This window comes from Pelobates fuscus, chromosome 10 (genome assembly GCF_036172605.1).
Source record: "Pelobates fuscus isolate aPelFus1 chromosome 10, aPelFus1.pri, whole genome shotgun sequence".
Classification (NCBI taxonomy): domain Eukaryota; kingdom Metazoa; phylum Chordata; class Amphibia; order Anura; family Pelobatidae; genus Pelobates; species Pelobates fuscus.
Genome location: NC_086326.1, coordinates 116,070,920 through 116,089,168, shown reverse-complemented (window position 1 = coordinate 116,089,168; position 18,249 = coordinate 116,070,920). Strand labels below are relative to the sequence as shown.

The 18,249-nt window shown below is 45.6% G+C and overlaps 2 protein-coding genes across 4 annotated transcripts in view; both read right to left on the bottom strand.

Annotated features, from left to right (window-relative positions):
- Positions 1–18,249, bottom strand: part of CCDC86 (coiled-coil domain containing 86) — a 248,143-nt gene that overhangs the window by 154,681 nt on the left and 75,213 nt on the right. The gene's annotated exons all lie outside the window — the stretch shown is intronic.
- LOC134575655 (uncharacterized) overlaps positions 1–18,249 on the bottom strand; it is a 185,474-nt gene that overhangs the window by 121,570 nt on the left and 45,655 nt on the right. For all 3 annotated transcript variants that reach the window (XM_063435005.1, XM_063435006.1, XM_063435004.1), the window contains exon 3: positions 17,270–17,389. In XM_063435005.1, coding sequence (XP_063291075.1) covers positions 17,270–17,389 — 120 coding nt within the window. The remainder of the gene's footprint in view (positions 1–17,269; positions 17,390–18,249) is intronic.

Sequence of the window (18,249 nt, the reverse complement as noted above, 5' to 3'; positions counted from 1 at the left end):
CGCTGTTTTCCACTCGTCTCCCTGCTGAATTCTCACCAAGTTATACGCCCCTCTGAGATCTAACTTGGTGAAAATCTTGGAACCCTTTAAACGATCAAAGAGCTCAGTAATCAAGGGAATTGGGTATGCATTTCTGATAGTTATTTTATTCAGACCTCGGTAATCAATGCAAGGCCTTAACGTGACATCCTTTTTATTCACAAAAAAAAAACTGGCCCCGGCAGGCGAGGATGATCTCCTAATGAATCCCTTGTCTAGATTCTCACGGATATACTCCTCTAAGACTAAGTTCTCCTTAGTGGATAGAGGATATACATTGCCCCTCGGAGGCATAGTACCAGGTAGGAGATTAATCTTGCAATCAAAGGACCTGTGTGGAGGTAACGTATCAGCATTCTTCTTGTCAAAGACTGCCTTTAAATCTATGTATCGAGACGGTATTTGTAAGTCTGTAGACTGGGTGGAGTTAACCGGTGTATTACCTACGCAAAGTGGTGAGATTTTCTGTAAACACCTGTCCTGGCAACCCTGACCCCATGCTCCCCTAGCTCCCAATCAATAATAGGGTTATGTTTCTTTAACCATGGATACCCCAGAACTATAGGAACAGAAGGAGAAGAGATAAGCATAAGGGATATATCCTCCTCGTGTAAGATACCAACAGTCAAAATAACAGGTATAGTCTCATGAGAAATCACAGGTTCAGATAATGGTCTACCATCTATGGCCTCAACGGCCAAGGGAGTATCTCTTAGCTGAGATGGGATAGAGTGTTTAGAAACAAAAACTTGGTCGATAAAGCTCTCAGCAGCTCCGGAGTCTATCAATGCCATAGTCTTTATTACTCCCTTCTCCCATGCTAAAGAAACCGGTAGTAGAAGCCTGTGATCTCTATAATTGTGTATAGAGGACAAAATAGAAACACCCAAGGCCTGTCCTCTAGAGAAACTTAGGTGCGAGCGTTTCCCGGACGATTAGGACAATTTAGGTGAAGGTGCCCTCTTACTCCACAATACATACACAATCCCTCCCTTCTTCTGTACTGTCTCTCCTCTTCTGAGAGGCGAGTATTGCCTATTTGCATAGGTTCAGAAAAAACTGGGATAGTGGTTTGAGGACTTTGAAATAAAGGCGCTAGTTTAAAGGAAGGTCTACGAATATTATCACGAGTGTTCTGTCTTTCTCTTAACCGTTCGTCAATACGAGAAATAAAAGAAATTAAATCCTCCAAATTTTCAGGGAGCTCTCTAGTAGCCACCTCGTCTAGGATTACATCAGATAATCCGTTTACAAATACGTCTATATAGGCCTGTTCATTCCACTTAACTTCTGCCGCCAAAGACCTGAACTCTAGTGCATAATCCACAAGGGTTTGGTTATCTTGTCTAAGGCGCAATAGTAATCTAGCTGCATTGACCTTTCTACCTGGAGGGTCAAAAGTTCTTCTAAAAGCAGCGACAAAGGCATTATAATTATAGACTAACGGATTCTCATTCTCCCACAGAGGATTGGCCCATCTCAGAGCCTTATCAATGAGGAGTGTGATAATGAATCCAACCTTTGCCCTATCTGTAGGGTAAGAGCGAGGTTGTAATTCAAAATGAATACCAATTTGGTTTAAGAAACCACGGCACTTCTCCGGAGAACCACCATAACGTACAGGAGGTGTAATACGGGAAGAAGCACCTACTGTGGCTACTTCTAGACCTGAACTTACAGGAGAGATGGACGTAGCACGCATCTCCTCCGGTGGATTACTAGATCGAGATAATAAAGCTTGCAGCGCTAGAGCCATCTGGTCCATTCTGTGATCCATGGCATCAAATCTAGAATCGGAAGGACCAACCTGAGTGTTTGTACCTGCAGGATCCAAGGCCCTGTCGTAATGTCAGGGTCGGGACAGGGATCCAACACGCAGAGTACAAACAGGTACAGGGTACGTATACCGGACCTTAGAATGGCCGGACTAACGTAAGTAGTAGTAAAGAATGGTCTAGAGACAAGCCGAGGTCGAGGGAACGAGAGAGCAGGTAAACGAGAGACAAGCCGAGTCAAAGGGTAATAGAGGTAAACGAGGTAGAACAGACAAGCTGAGTCAAAGGGTAATAGAGGTAAACGAGGTAGAACAGACAAGCCGGGTCAAAACCAAAGAAACTAACAGAATACAAGAGCACTGAGTGACTAGACAAGCTAGAACCACGACAGGGCAATGAACAAACGTAGAAAGCCCTCTTTTATACCCTGATTCTAAACAGGTAATCACGCCCCCGGCGAATCCTCATTCGTGCTTGGGACTTGATTGACAGATCGGGTTGGGTTGTCGTCATGACGTCGGCTACTGAACGCCGCGTCATAAAAGGAAGTGGATCCCTCGCGGCCGGCGTGTAAACGGCCGAGGGAACCGCGAGGAACGAGTGATTCAACCCTTTTGCGAGGAAGAACGTCCAAGTGTCTCACCTCCACAGAGGTAGAGACAGCAGGTACCCTGACAGGGAGAGAGAATAAATAAGTAGCTCAGGGAGCTAAGGGAAAGGCTTAAATTGACGGTATGTATATTGCCTAAATAGGTGCACACCAAGCAGTGGCTAAACTAAAGGGCGCTCATAATACCTATACAGCATAAAGAACCCCCACAGTATACTGAGATCGAATAAATCCTCAGTAGGGAGGTATTAGCTAAAGCTAAAGAGACATACTCATCACAGTTGAAATGGCTACACTAAAGGATATTGTAAGCTCAGTGTAACATAGTAGCTAAATGCTGTCTACTAGTGATAGGATACATCCTTAGTGGAAAAATGCAGTTTTAACAAAAGAAAGCTATCAGTTCCCTACATAACGCTCCAATCAGGCTACAAATCCTCTTCCCTCAGTAACACACCCCAAACCGTGTAAAGTGAATAAAGTGCTGTGTAATTAAAAAGTCATAATCTGCCTAACGCGTTTCGGCGCTATAAAGAGCGCCTTTCTCAAAGGCTATCAACGTGGAAATGTCCACGGACTCGTATTAAGTATGTTCGGCGGCAAGGTATTAGCCAATAAGCGGTAAGTGGAGGCGGCGTTTAGCCCGATGACTTGTCGTTTGTGATTGGTTCGTGATCCATCAATCATGTGTTTGTGCACCAATCGAAAGGAGAGGGAGGGTATAGGGGCGGAGCCAAGTGCCGATCAGGACCGCAAGTGTATTGCGTTGCCATGGGCACTGATTGCTATGTTAACCCAATCCCCAATGCTCATAGATATCCGAGAATATTGATATAAATCTGTAGAAATCACCTGGGTAATATATTGCTCATTGGTGCATTGCCACCATAATTCCCAGAGCAGCGTCTTATGCATTAAAGGGATAACTCAGTAATCAGTGGTTGCACATTTTTAAAGAGATATTACCAACGTGTTTCAAATGGGACCTAGGTACCACTTGAAAACATATTTGGGAAATGAAGATTGAATATGGGCAATATTATAGTGCTACAAGCTTGACAAAGATAAACTCTACATGGCTGAAGTGTATAATGGCCGCTGGTTAGTTCATGAAAATGACATATTCTCAAAATAATAATCAAATAGTAGTAATGATGATTATATAGATTATATAAGGTGACAAACAATAAATATATAACCATAAGAAGGATTGTCATGATGCAATAAAGGGGTGAATGTGAATCCTTCATTGAGGCCATTGGGGGATAAGGTGTATCAAAAATGTATCACTATGGTGTGCTCTAGCATGTCTAGCCACAGGGGTGTCCCTGTCGGATGAGACTGAGTGGATGTGAGTGGATGTGTTCCATCATTCGTCTTTTGAGGGGACGTATTGTTTTCCCCACGTATTTTTTACCACATTTACAAGTTAGGAGGTAGACTACACCCATTGAATTGCAGTTGAAAAATTGTTTGATTGGAATTATATGTGTACCAGAGGAGTCAGTTATGGACTTAGAATCTCTATCTATGTAGCGACAAGCTACACAGCGTCCACACTGATAAGTACCATATACATTGAGCCAACATTGCTTATTTTCATTTCGTTTTGAAAGATGACTTGGTACCAACATGTCCTTGTCAGTTTCATATCTCACATGTGTTCTCTAGACGTTCTGTCTTAGGTTTACACTTTCTCTCCTTTTTTTTTTTTTGCTAAATAATACAAGGGTTATCCCCTTTGGAGATATGAACTGGACACACTGAATCTATCCCTGTCCTAGGGATTCTTTCTTTTTTATTATTTGTTTATTGCAGCGCTGCATGTATAGTTGTATTTTTAAAAAGTCTCATATATTGTAAAGTGTTATCTGTGTGAAGTTGGAAATGGGCCCCAGTAATGGTAAAAATTCCCAACAAAATTCTGTACAATTTAAATCATCTAAAGATGTCCCTAATACGTCCTCCTCAAGTCAAGTATCAGGGTCCTCGATTAGGCCAAATTCCATGCCAGTTTGTTCAAGAAACTATTGAAGATAACTATTCTAAGCCATTTTGTACAAATTTAGTTGCATGATCAGAGAATTGTGATACTATGATTTGTAATCCATGGCCAATAGAGGGTTCCTTTAGTTATTTTCATTTGCAAATGCTGAAAGGTATGTGTATTAAAAGTTTTAAAAAGTGGGGTCCAGGTAGAGATCCAAAATAGGATAAGAAGTATATGCATGATGGTTAAAGTGTGCTCAGTTATGGGTTGTTCCTGATCAGACTACAAAGTATGTTCAGGCTTCTGCAGCATCACCTGCTTATGTGCCTTCTGTTGTACCGTTATATCCCAGTTTGGATGAATTAAAAAATGATTTTTCGGATGATGATACTGATGAAATTTTAATGGCGATTGGTAGAGGGAACCGGCATGTTGGAGAGATGGTTGTGAATGCTTCTGCAATGGTGAGATCCACTGCAGAAAGTGTTGAGGTTAGTATGAAAGATGAGAAAGTGACTAGAAAGTCCGTGGATGTTGATGCAGGAAATAAGCATGTTGATAAAATTAAGTCTATTCTACCTGTTACACTGGAACAGAACAATCTAAGAATGCTGACCCGTGCTATATCTAGAGATAAATTACTGACAGAAGCTAGAAATGCTTGCCCAGGGTCCAATCATTATTAAAGACGGCCCAGTACACATCTATTGGGCTCCTAGTGCCCCGACTTCCACCACAACCACATCTATAGGACTCCCAGTGCCAGGAATTAGCTTATTAGTCAAGATTCCTGTCATCATTCACGTAATTCCCCCTCCCTCTCTCTTGTTTTGCCACTTTTCAGAAATCCGCACTTCGGACCAATGTCATTCGGTTTGGCACTTCCGAACTACCGAACTTTGGCACTTCGGACATTCGTAAGCATCTGAATGTCAGAATTTCCCGAAATTCGTCCGAATGTACATGTGGAACAAAACAAATTGCACGTGTCTATTTTTCATGTAAACACTGTATTTTCAGAGAAAATACAATGTTTACCTTAGAGCCTAGGAACACCTTCAGTGGCAGTCACTCAGACAGCCACTAGAGGGATTTCCTAGTTAAGTCTTGCATGATAGAGAAGAACAGCGCTGGTACGGAGTGGAGCAAGTCCATCCACCAAAGTTGTGATGGTTAGAAGATACACTGGGGCCTAACCCCTAAAGATATAGAGAGAACAAAGGACTAATGGGTGGCAGATGTAACACAAACTGCCTCCCAAAAAGACCATGTATCCTTATATAAAAAGCTACTCTGTATAAACAGAGAGCCAAAAACAAAAACTCCTTTAATGGTCCCTCTTGGGGAGAAAATACTGAACAAACACACAATTAAAATTAGGACCTAATGGGAGACAATAATACCTAAACCATAGAATGGTATTATAAATCAAGGAAGTAGCTGTAAAGTGTATATCTGGCAAAGTTGCCAATAGGAATAACAGATTACTTATAGAGGGAGAAAAAGGATACAATAAATGTAGCAAAATGCAAACCTTAGAATACAGAGTAAATAGATATTATGGATACCAATAGGTGTATCCAGTACATGAAAGTCTAACAGAGTGGATTTGCAGCAAAACCGGGAAAAACCTGTGCTCCAAAAAAAACAGCAATGTTAATGTAAGAGCAAAGTGCCAAAACAACTATAGGAGATTTGGGGGAAAGGAAGTCCCTGATCAACTTGCTAATAGTAAGTAAGTATCTAGTCCCACCAGAAAACTGGAGTAAAGGTAAGTTAGAGAGCCAAGAGGATCCTAAATTAAAAACATCCGCTTAAATCTATGCCCAACGCGCGTTTCGGCGAAGAAAATCGCCTTTATCAAGAGCAGTTTGCGGTATGGAGAGCGCCTCTTTTTAAACCTGTATAGAGCTCCGCCCTTCAAGATGACATCACGATCATTATCCAATCGTATGATCTTAGGCGGGATTGACAGGTTTTAACCCTTACGTTCCCGGAGAGTATCGGTAAAATCAACTTCCCTTTCGACGAATAGAGGCACAGTGTGTGAAATAGAGAGATATACCAGTAAATCTAGTAGACAGAATAAATGGTGTTCACACAGAGAAACGCCGCGGGATGTATTAAAGCAGTAAGCCAAAGTGGTGCCATCGCTGTAATGATGGTCACGTAAAAAAGTATTTCATATAGATACGATCTTATTCTCTGTGCCTATGAATGATGTGAATATATTAGAGAACGGGGTGTAATGATAGTACCAAAGATATATAAATCTTAAACAATAAGGCATGGACACATCATGCCTTTACACAGTGTAGGGTAAAAGTAAGGTGATTTAACCCTTTTGGTGCCTTATTATGAGTACTATAATGTGAAGAAGTATGATGGGCGAAAGGAGCAACATTAAAGAGGAATGCATTAAAAGAACGAATGGGATGATAAGAAGGGCATAGGTGAATATATATATGTATGCCCCTCTGCAATTAAGAAATGAACAATGAAAATAAACTCCAAATATAGCGAGGGAGAGCTCTTAAAGAGTTTGTTTAAGGTAGAAAGTATGTGTTGACATAAATTGCGTATCAAATATCGGATTCAAAAAATGATCCATGTGTGGTGAAAGATACAGAAAGGTACCTATTTGACAGTTAGAGAAATAAATAAATAATATATAAATAGTACTAGAGAGCAATTGAAAAAATAATAAATAGACAAATAGTAAATGTGGTATTACTGAAATTTCCTATACAGTAAATAAACTGCTAAATAGCTGAGTGACATCGCATGTCAGATGAACCCATAAAGTAGTGATAGCCAGTTTAAGGCGAAGTCGGGGAGGAAAAAGGTGGCGATATTTAAATAAAGGGAGCAAACGAGAAACCTTCATTAAGACCTTTTGGGAAAAGCGTTCTGAGTTGATAGATCCAGAAGCTTTCCCGTTGTCTCAGGAATCTATCATAGTTGCCCCTGCGTTTATCCTTACGCACCAATTCCAATCCACAAAACCGAAGTCCTTGCGGGTTACCCGCATGGACTTCTTTGAGATGACGACCAATAGGAGTATCGACGGGCAGTTTGGGAGATCTGACGTGCTCCTTTATACGCTCCTTAAAGGGTCTGAAAGTTTTCCCCACATACTGTAGCTTACAACTACATGTAAGGAGGTAAACCAAACCCGCGGTCTTACAGTTGAAGAAGGATTTAATCTTATAAACCCGTTTCCCATCACTGTCCATGATGGTCTTAGAAACTCGTTGAATGTATTTGCATGCGTCACAATGGGTGCATTGATATGATCCCACTGTAAGGGTATGTAACCAAGTACGCATAGGTGAACAGTGAAAGTGACTTGGGACTAGAAGGTTCCTCAGATTTTTACCTCTGCGTGCAGTCATATCTACACTGGGCCCTAGAAACCTTTTAAGATGAACATCATCCAATAGGCAGGGCCAGAATTTTTGAAACTCAGCCCTTACAGCTTCCCATCCTGAATCATAGGTAGCTATCATCCGTGGGGGTTGGGGTTTGGTGGAGGTTTCTACTCTTTTAGGGGCTAAAAGGGAACCTCTATCTGCCTCTAAAGCCCTTTTGTAGGCTTTTTTTTTTTTTTTGTAAATATAATTTTTATTGTCAAACGGGTCAAAATGAGACTCACAGGTCTCCAGTTGCATATAAAACATTCGTTTAGGACACAACATGTGTCTGAGCATAAGAAAGTATAAGGTATTGCATCAAACTTACGAGGTTGGGCGCGCAGGCCCGTAACAACATCGGACTCGCAGGTCCTTAACCATATTAAGTGGTCCTGTCTAAGGGACCGGGCTCTGATGAAGTCTTCCAATTACAACTGTGTCAGAAATTAGGACGGGTTCTAACCTGTAACGTACATTTCGGGTCTTATGGACCCCGGAAGGTCCAGGAATGTCATACGAGAATAGTCACACTCTTTTGTAGCCTCACTCTGTCCCTATCGGGTAACCGGCCTACTTAGGCCTTTAGTACATGGTTAGGGCTCCGCACCTTCCTGGTCGGTGCTTATCAACTGGGACGGGAGTCGGGGAGGGGGGGGTTGGATAGGGAAGGAGGAATAGGGTTAGTATGTCGTCTCTGTGTCAGTCGGTCTTGGGCATGTAGGTGCTAGGGTCGTCAGTATCGTCTGGAATTCTGGTTTCGCTGTCGTCAGTATCCACTGCGTCCAGATGTCTGGGTATGTTTGTTGTTGCGGACCAGCCGCGTACATAGTGAGTTCCTCTATGGCTCTGAGGTCTTCCATTTGAGCAAACCAGAAGGGTAAGGACGGGGTCTCCTTCGTCTTCCAGTACCTTGGGATCGTCTGCTTAGCTATATTTATGATCCGGATCGTGAGTGATTTTTTATATTTGGATGTGGGGACATTTGTGTGGTGGAGCAGCATGGCTGCTGGTTCATATGGTGGGGGATTGTCCGAAAAGCGGGCAATGATAGCGTGAATTGTGTGCCAGAAGGGTTGTATCAGTTCGCAGTCCCACCAGAGATGTCTAAGTGTGCCTATTTCCTTTTCGCACCTCCAGCAGAGGCGAGATGCATTTGTGTCTATGTGGTGTGCTGTGGCCGGTGTGCGATACCAGCGTGTGAGCAGTTTATAGGCAGTCTCTTGGCTCTTGCTGAATATGGAGCAGTGGTGTATGATATTGCACATCTTCTCCCATTCCGGGGCGCTAAAGGTGCGTTTCAGGGATTCCTCCCATTTGCCCATGAAGTTCGGAGGTGTAGTTGGTGTGTGTGGCTGGAGAAGGGAGTACAGGTGCGATACCCCGTGTGGTAAGGGGTCCGGGTCAGAGCATAGTCATTCAAAGACCGTGAGATCTCTGCCGAGTGCCTGGCCTTGTGGGAGTAACTTTACGAAATTACGCAACTGTTCATATTTAAAACGCGTTAGGAAGGGTTGGGAAGTCTCCCCACACATTTCTGTCAGGCTTTTCATCCCTCGTCTAGTGCAAATGTGTCGTAGGCGGGGCATGGGGTCATTCACTAGTGCCCTGAAGGCCCTCGGGTCCAAGCCCGGTTGGAAGTCTGGGTTATGAACTAGGGGTAGTAGTGGGGATGGGTATGTGGAGAGGGCATGTCGTCCGACACTGCCTCGCCACACCGTCAGTGTCGCTTTAGTGTAAACCGAGTATCGTGTTTCCTTCCCTGACCCCCTTGCGGGGAGCCACGGAAGGAGGGCGGCTGGTATGCCCGCGTCGCATTCCTCTGCTATTTTCCAGAGTTTGTGAACCCCCGGTTTGGACCACTCTACCACACGTTGCAGGTGACACGCTCTGTAGTATAGGGCAAAGTCTGGTAGGGCAAGACCGCCCTTGTCTTTGGGTTGTGTCAGTAAGGTATATTTAAGTCTGGGTCTCATCCAGTCCCAAACGTAGGTCCCCAGTGCCCCTCGGAGTGCCGTGAAAAAGGAGGTGGGGATCACTATAGGTAGTGCCTGGATAAGGTAAAGCAGTCTCGGTAAGAAGTTCATCTTTACTACTTGCACCCTACCTAGCCAGGATATATGGGGATAGGCCCACTCCCTCATCTCTTTCCGAAACTGGGTCAGCAGGGGGGCGAAGTTGGCTGCGTATAAATTTGTCGTGTGCACTGTCAGCCAGGTGCCTAGGTAACGTATCTTGTCTGAAGCCCATTGGAAGTTGTGACTCCTACGCAGGTGGTCAGCTCTATGCGCGGGTACATTGATATTTAGTACATACGATTTGGAAAAGTTAATTTTCAAGCCCGAGAGGAACCCAAATGCCCGGAACGCCTGCACTAGGTTGGGTAGGGAGACCTCAGGGTTGGTGATAAAGAATAGCAGGTCGTCCGCATATGCGGCTATTTTGTGATGTGTATCTCCTGTATAGAGGCCGGTGATGTCAGGGTGGCATCTGATGGTGTTTAAGAATGGCTCCAGGGCCAGCACAAATAGTAACGGGGAGAGGGGGCATCCCTGGCGTGTGCCATTGTGTATCAGAAAGGCCTCTGTTAGTACCCCGTTGACCAACACGTGCGCGGTTGGCTTGGAGTAAAGGGCTCCAATCCATCCCCGGAGGCGTGGTCCCAGGCCCATATGCGTCAGCGTCTGGAACATATATTCCCAGTTGACCCTATCAAAGGCCTTCTCCGCGTCTGTAGAGAGCAGGAGAAGGCCCGAGTCCGTTCCAGATGTCCTGTGCATAAGCGTGAGGGCCCTAATGGTGTTATCCCGGGCCTCCCGACCCAGCACGAACCCCACCTGGTCCGCGTGTACCAGATTGGGCACATGTGTTTGGAGCCTGGTCGCCAGGACCTTTGCGAGAAGTTTAAGATCTGTGTTGATAAGGGAGATAGGCCGGTAGCTCCCGCAGTGCTCCCGGTCCTTTCCCTCCTTAGGGATGATGGTGATGTGTGCGGTGAGTGCCTGCTCGGGGAGATCGTGTCCCTCTCTGATTGCATTAAACATGTCCACTAACGGGGGGTACAGTATGTCTGCGAATCTCTTATAGTATTTTAGGGGCAATCCATCGGGGCCCGGGCTCCTCCCGGGCTTAGAGCTCTTGATCGCAAGCGCAAGTTCCTCAGGGGTAATGGGTTCGTCCAGCTGATCCGTTATGTCTGTTGGTAGGGAGGGGATTGTATGGGCCGAGAGGTATTCGTCTATAGAGTCCCGGAGTCTGTGGGAGTGTGAGTCTGTGTGCGGTCGCGGAATCGCGTAAAGTTCCTGGTAGTATGCCCTAATGATCTCCTGGATCTTAGCGGGGTGCCTGTGTAGGGTTCCCCCCTTGTCCCGGATGCGGTCTATGTAAGTGTCTTGTCTCTTTTTATTGAGCATGCGTGCTAACAGTTTCCCACTCTTGTTGCCATTTACGTGGAAGAAAGCCCTGTTGCGCAATGCATCCCTGTGGTATTGGGAGTGTAGGAGTGTTGTCAGTTCTCTCCGTAAAGTAAGCAGTGTTGCCTGGTGCGTGGGGAGTTGTAGACGTTTATTGAGTGTATCAAGGTGGTGTATGTCCGCTAGTATTGAGGCCATGCGGGCCTCCCTCTGTCTCTTGAGAAGTGTGCCCTTTTGTATGAAATGCCCCCTAACAACGCTTTTGTGTGCCTCCCATCGTATGGTGGGGGACGTTTGATTTCCATTGTGTGTGAAGTATTCTTGCAGTGTAGTTTCTATGTCGGCCGTTAGTTCTGGCTTGGCCAGTAGGGCCTCATTTAACCTCCATTTGGAGATCGTGGGTCTGAATAGCGGGGACTTCAGGGTGACCGACACCGGTGCATGGTCTGACCATGTAGCAGTGCCCTGGTCAGCCCGAAGTGCCAGCGGTAGGTAGTATTGTGGCATGAAGAGGTAGTCGATTCGGGTGTAGGAGTTATGGGGATGTGAGTAAAAAGTGTAATCCCTTTCATCGGGATGTAGGGCTCTCCAGCAGTCCACGAGCCTTTCTCTCGCCAAAAGGGCTCTGATTGCTGTGAGATGTTGGGTGGGGACGTGAGAGCGGCCCAGGGAGGAGTCCCATTTGGGATCCAGAGCCACGTTAAGGTCTCCCCCCAGCACCTGTACTCCCTCTGTGAAACTCCTAAGGGTGCGGAGTGTCCGGGCCAAGAAGCGATATTGTCTACAATTTGGGGCGTAGATGTTGGCAAAAGTGTACATGGAGCCTGCTATCTCCCCCTTTATAAAAGTGTATCTTCCCTCTGGGTCGGTCAACACCCCCTTTTCTTTAAACGGAATGCGTTTGTGGAGCAGTATTGCCGTCCCCCTTGATTTCCCACCTTGGAAGTCACTGTAGTATCCGATGGGGTAGTGCTGGTTGGTCAGTGTTGGTCGTGATCCCAGTCTGAAATGTGTCTCTTGTAGAAACACTATGGACGCCTTATGGGAGAGGAAATCCCTCAAGGCTCCCGATCTTTTCTCGGGTTTGTTTAAACCTCTAGCATTGAGGGAGAGAACCGTTATGGGGGCTGGGGCAGTGGACATGGTCGATCCCTGTTAGTCAGGTATGGATGTGCAGTCTCGTCCGTCCGGCGGTCAAGTGCTTGGACGGGGTAAGGGGGGTATAGGGGAGTGTAGGGTAGTAGGGGTGGAGAGGGTCAGGGGTAGAATATATACAGTCGCTGTAAACAGCGGCGTTGGAAAAGAGCGTCGGGGGGCTGGGGCCCCTCCGGCCGTTAACGGGCGGAGGGGAACCGCTCACCTGATTTTTGTCGCTCACTCCAGTAGGGCAGTCGAAGGAGTCCCGGAATTCCCAAGTGGGCAGGGCCCAGGGGACCAAGTGCGCTCGCTAATCGGTCGTCGCTGACCACTATGGCCTCTCGGGGCTCCACCCAGTCAGGACCTTCCGTCTCCCCGGCTTACGGCACTATCTATTAAGGAATGAAACATAGTTATCAACCTCACCTTAAAAGAACAGTAATAACTTCAGCAAGGATATCAGCCATAGGAAATAAACAATTCAACAATTTAACATGGGTCCCATTTGTACCTTCACCGTGTAGGTCACCTAGTGGCCTGTCACGGGACCCTCCCCCCACCCACATCTCCATTCCCTCCCAATCTCTCATCACTCTAATGGCAATTCCCCACCCTCTCTCCGCTTTCCCTCACCCCTGTGGGTGGGATCCGGTCTCGGTGGCGTGTGTCTGGAAGTTGGTATTGTGGGGTCTAACCATCGGGCGGTTGGGGCACATTTATTCTCCACATGGGCATAAGGCCCCTCATGCGACTCTCGCCCACGATATTAAAGCAGGTTAATAGTATCCCCCCCTCCCCCCCCCGGGTTAGCCCCCCCATACACTTAGGTGTTCCCTAGTATGCCCTCCCTCCCCCTTATCTGGAGCCGCAGCTCTAGCAATACTTGCTGTGTCGAGAAGTCTCGGCAGTGTCCATTTAGTGGTGGGGCCTCAGGGGTACCCCAGTGTAAAGTCCAGAGTTCGTGACATGCCTATGGTATCAGGGTAACAGTTCCAAGGTCTAGACTTCGAGCAGGCATGGCAGCTTTCAGTTGGGCATCCCCACTGGTCTAGTCGTCTGTGTGCGAGGTGGCCTCAGTCTCTGGGGTCGGGGACCCATACTTTGTGGTCGGGGGGTGAAGGTGTAAAAGTTCAGCGGGTTCGGCCAGGGTAGTGTCTCCGGTGGCAGGTGCAGCTCCTTCTGGAGAGCCTGGGTATCTTCTTCCCCTAGGACCATGAAGGGGCCGTTAGGAGTCGCAACTTGCAGTCCTGTGGGAAAACACCAGCGGTACCGCAGCTGGGCGGTTTGTAGCTGCCTGGTTAGGGGCTTCATTGCTCTTCTGTATGCCAGGGTTGCTGGAGATAGATCGGGGAACAGGTGGATCTCCGAACCTTCTAATAGAATTTTTTCTGCGGTTCTGGCTTTGCGAAGGATCTCCTCTTTCAGGGGAAAGCTCTCCAGACAGCAGATGATGTCGCGGGATGGGCCTTCAGGGGGTCCCTGGGGCCTAAGTGCGCGGTGTGCACGTACAAAGCCTATAGGCGTTTGAAGCGGACGGGCCAGCAGTCTGTTAAATAGATCCGACAAGGTGGCTTGAATAGGGGTGTTCTTGTCCAACCCCTCAGGTACCCCCCTGATGCGGATGTTCTGTCTCCTACCCCTGTTATCTAAGTCCTCAATATGCAATGCCATTTGCTGTAGTACCTTCGTATGAGACTGCAGCATGTCAGTGTTTGCTGCCTGAGATGCAGACATGTGGTCACTGTCTGCCTCGAGCTGGGCCACTCTCTGGCTGAGGCCCTGTATCTCCTCTCGCAGTGCATGGAGCTCTGTAGTGATGGAGGTGTGGAGTTCAGCATTAGCCTGTTTCAGGTCTGCTTTCGTGGGTAATTGCTGGAGTATGGACATCAGTTCAGGGGTGAAGGATTGGGAGTTTGTTGGTGCATGTTCTCCCTGTGGGGACCGTGGGCGGGCAAAGCCCGAGGCCGTGGAGTCAGTTGAGGCCTGGTGGTCCGGGTCCGCCTGTGCCACGAGGTATTGCTTCATGGAGGGGTTCGGAGCACTTTTCAGGGTGTCCGCGGGTCTTTGGGCACTCGATGTGCGGTGAGTCTTCCCCATTACGAGCGTTTGGCTGTGCGGTCAGTGAGGTTTAGTGCTAGGCCGGCGGGGAGCTCACGGTTTAGGCAGCCATGTTCGCGGACCTCCAAGCCACGCCCCCCTTTGTAGGCTTTTTTGAGGCATTTATTTGGGTACCCCTTCATTTTAAACTGCTGCCGCAGTAAATTAGCTTGGAGTTTAAAGTCTTCAACATCACTACAGTTCCTTCGCGCTCTAAGGTATTGCCCAGTCGGGATACCACGTTTGAGGGGTTGGGGATGAAAGCTCTCCCAGCGAAGGAGACTGTTGTAAGAAGTTGTTTTTTTATACAGTGTAGTGGTGATAGAATTCCTAGTGACTGTGATGGTAAGGTCAAAAAAAAAGTTTATTGCCCCCAAATTCAGAGGTAAAGTGTAAGTTAAGCTCATTGATGTTGAGTAAGGATACAAATTTATCAAAGGCTTCCTTACTACCAGTCCAAAGTATCAAGACATCATCAATGTAGCGGTCCCAGTGGTGGATAAAGGGCCTATATGGTGAAAAGACCCCATCAGATGCCACAACTACTTCCTCCCACCAACCGAGGTGAAGGTTGGCATACGATGGGGCACAAGCCGTCCCCATCGCAGTGCCTTGTACCTGATGGTAGAATTTCTCATTAAAGAGGAAGTAGTTGTGGCAAAGAATGAACTCAAGGAGTGCCAGGACAAAATCAGAGTGATCATGAAAATCAGGGCCCCTTCTATCCAAGTAGAATTTCACATGTTGGATGCCCCCCTTGTGTGGTATGGATGAGTATAGGGCTTCAACGTCAAGACTGCAGAGAGACACTGATTCGGGAACTGTTAAGCTTGATAGACGGACCAGAGTTTGCTTGGTGTCTTGAATAAAGGATGGCAATAGTTCCACGAATGGGCGGAGAACCTTGTCGAGATAAATGCTACCGTTTTGGGTGAGATTGTCCACACCCGAAACTATGGGGCGTCCAGGTGGACTAGTCTGACTCTTGTGGACTTTGGGCAAGCAGTAGAAGGTAGCTATCCTATGGTATTTATTTAAGATGAAATCGTATTCATCCCTGGATAGCACCCCTCTACTGCGGCCCATGTCCAAAATGGCTTGGTAGTCATGCAAAAATGCATTAGTCGGATCACTACTGAGAAGATGGTACGTGTCTCTATCCTCCAGGATCTTAAGGGTCATTTTTATATAGTCTGCTGAGTTCAAAATGACTATATTCCCTCCCTTATCAGCTGGTTTAATCGTGATCAAGGTATCTGATTTAAGGGACTGGAGAGCTTTGTTTTCCGATTTTGTCAGGTTCATATTGGGGTATCCATAATATCTATTTACTCTGTATTCTAAGGTTTGCATTTTGCTACATTTATTGTATCCTTTTTCTCCCTCTATAAGTAATCTGTTATTCCTATTGGCAACTTTGCCAGATATACACTTTACAGCTACTTCCTTGATTTATAATACCATTCTATGGTTTAGGTATTATTGTCTCCCATTAGGTCCTAATTTTAATTGTGTGTTTGTTCAGTATTTTCTCCCCAAGAGGGACCATTAAAGGAGTTTTTGTTTTTGGCTCTCTGTTTATACAGAGTAGCTTTTTATATAAGGATACATGGTCTTTTTGGGAGGCAGTTTGTGTTACATCTGCATCCCATTAGTCCTTTTTTCTCTCTAAGTCTTGCATGATGTGCAGTACTCAGGTTTGACGTCTTCACATTTAGCTGAAGACTTCAAACGTAGTATCAGGACATTGCAGGCACTGTGAACGCACCTGCAGTGTCTTGTAGTAGGCTCTGGCTGACAGGCAGCTGAAGGCAGAAGGCAGGAGGCTGGAAACCGAGCAGGAGGATCCAGAAATCTACTGGACTTCAAACAGTAAGTAAACTTATTTTAAAAATAAGTGAGTTAGATAGAGAGTGTCAGAGAGTGAGTGAGAGACAGAGAGTGTCAGAAAGAGAGAGAGAGGAAGAGAGTGTGAGTGAGGGAGAGTAAGTGAAAGTGAGAGAGTGAGTGAGAGTAAAGGAGTGAGTCAGTTAGTCAGAGAGTTAATTCAGAGCCAGAGAGAGAGAGAGAGAGAGAGAGAGAGAGAAATATAGATATAGATAAATATAGATAGATAGATAGATGTATAGAGATAGATAGCGATATGTAGAGATATGTAGATAGATAGATAAAGATAGATAAATACAAATAGATACAGTGCCTAAGGCGCTGGAACATGCGGATTTAGACCTCACCTGGCAGCTGTTACTGCTCAGGGATTTAAATTGGATTTTGGCACAAAGTGCCAATGACTGCATTGTGCATGCTATATGCGTATTGCAATTGTAGGGGAATGAAACACAATCCATGTGTATTCCACTTCGAATAGTCCTTTCCAGCACTCAGATGCGCCTCTCTCATTCATGGAACCCAGAAACTCTAGTGGGAGGAAAGACAAGAGAGGACTTCCTGTAAAATGCAGGCACACATGAGTCCCTGTAACACCAAAACGTGTCCCAACACCCGATCAGGTACACTGGGAGTCATCAAGATAAACCCACAGAGACCACCGATCTTGGTAAACAAAATTAAAAGGGCTAGACTGCCAACACAACCTGCCTCTAGAATGAACACAAATTTAACAGAAATTCAAAAGAAAAAAAAAAAAAACAGCTGTATGACTGAATGTCGGAATAACTGAAAAGAAAAAAACAAAACATTTTACTAACCGAATCTGTAATTAATATAGTGAAAACATTTTTTTTTTACTTACACTGGATATGGATATACATACACATGGATGTAGAATATCGTCTTACCATCAGTCCCCCCCATATATATGCTCCACTGCGCACAGCTAGTGATGGAAATTCATTCTCCGCTTTCATCATCATCACTCCTAAACTTATCTGCATTAGTCCTGTAAGTATCAACAACGTCTGTAAAAAGATGTGATAGAAACAGTTTAAGTAAGATGAAACATTTTGCATAATAGTCAAATGAAGATCAATTCATTACTAACAAGCATTTAAATTGGACATGACTGCATTGTGTAACAAATGACATGTAAATCTTCCACCAGACCACATGACAGGACAGCTCTGTCAAAATGGAGGATCATTTTTCTACTGATTGTCAGTTCATTTTTGGCACAATTTATTAAATCTGTCGTATTATTTAATTTGTTGCTATTTTTGCACCCTCAACGTAATTTTTTTTAAATACGTGCCAACACAACTGATTTTTGAATATTTCCACCACTTTTCCTGACAGAAAAAGTATGGAATTTTTCTGCTACTATATATTTGTGGTCTTATGGCGGTCTGCGGAATTTACTATGATGAAAACCATCGCTTTTCAGTGTGTCAGAAGGATTGGAGCAAAGTAGAACACAAGCATATGTTTAAAAGAACAATACAAAAACCACAACCACTACAACCTGCTGTAGCAGTTATGGTGCCAGAAGTACCTTAGTGCCATCCTAGTGTAATTTGGCAACTAAGCTTATTACAGTTTGACAACTTATCTGGGTGCCCACGGCTGCAGCCCCTGACTCCCGAATTACCCTTTAGGAGAATCTAGTTAGCTCCCCAGAGGTAAGCAGGACTGAGCAGCTCACTGGCTGAGAGCATCAGCTGAGCGCTCTCAGCAAATGAGCGTGGTCTTGGATCAGCTGTGCTTTAGCTTTATATATATCTAGTTTCTCTTACAGGAAAAGACTGGATGCAACCAGTAATTCTAAAATGATTTGGCAAACTGCACTGGGAGAGTGCAACTATACTCCTGGAACTTTAATCAC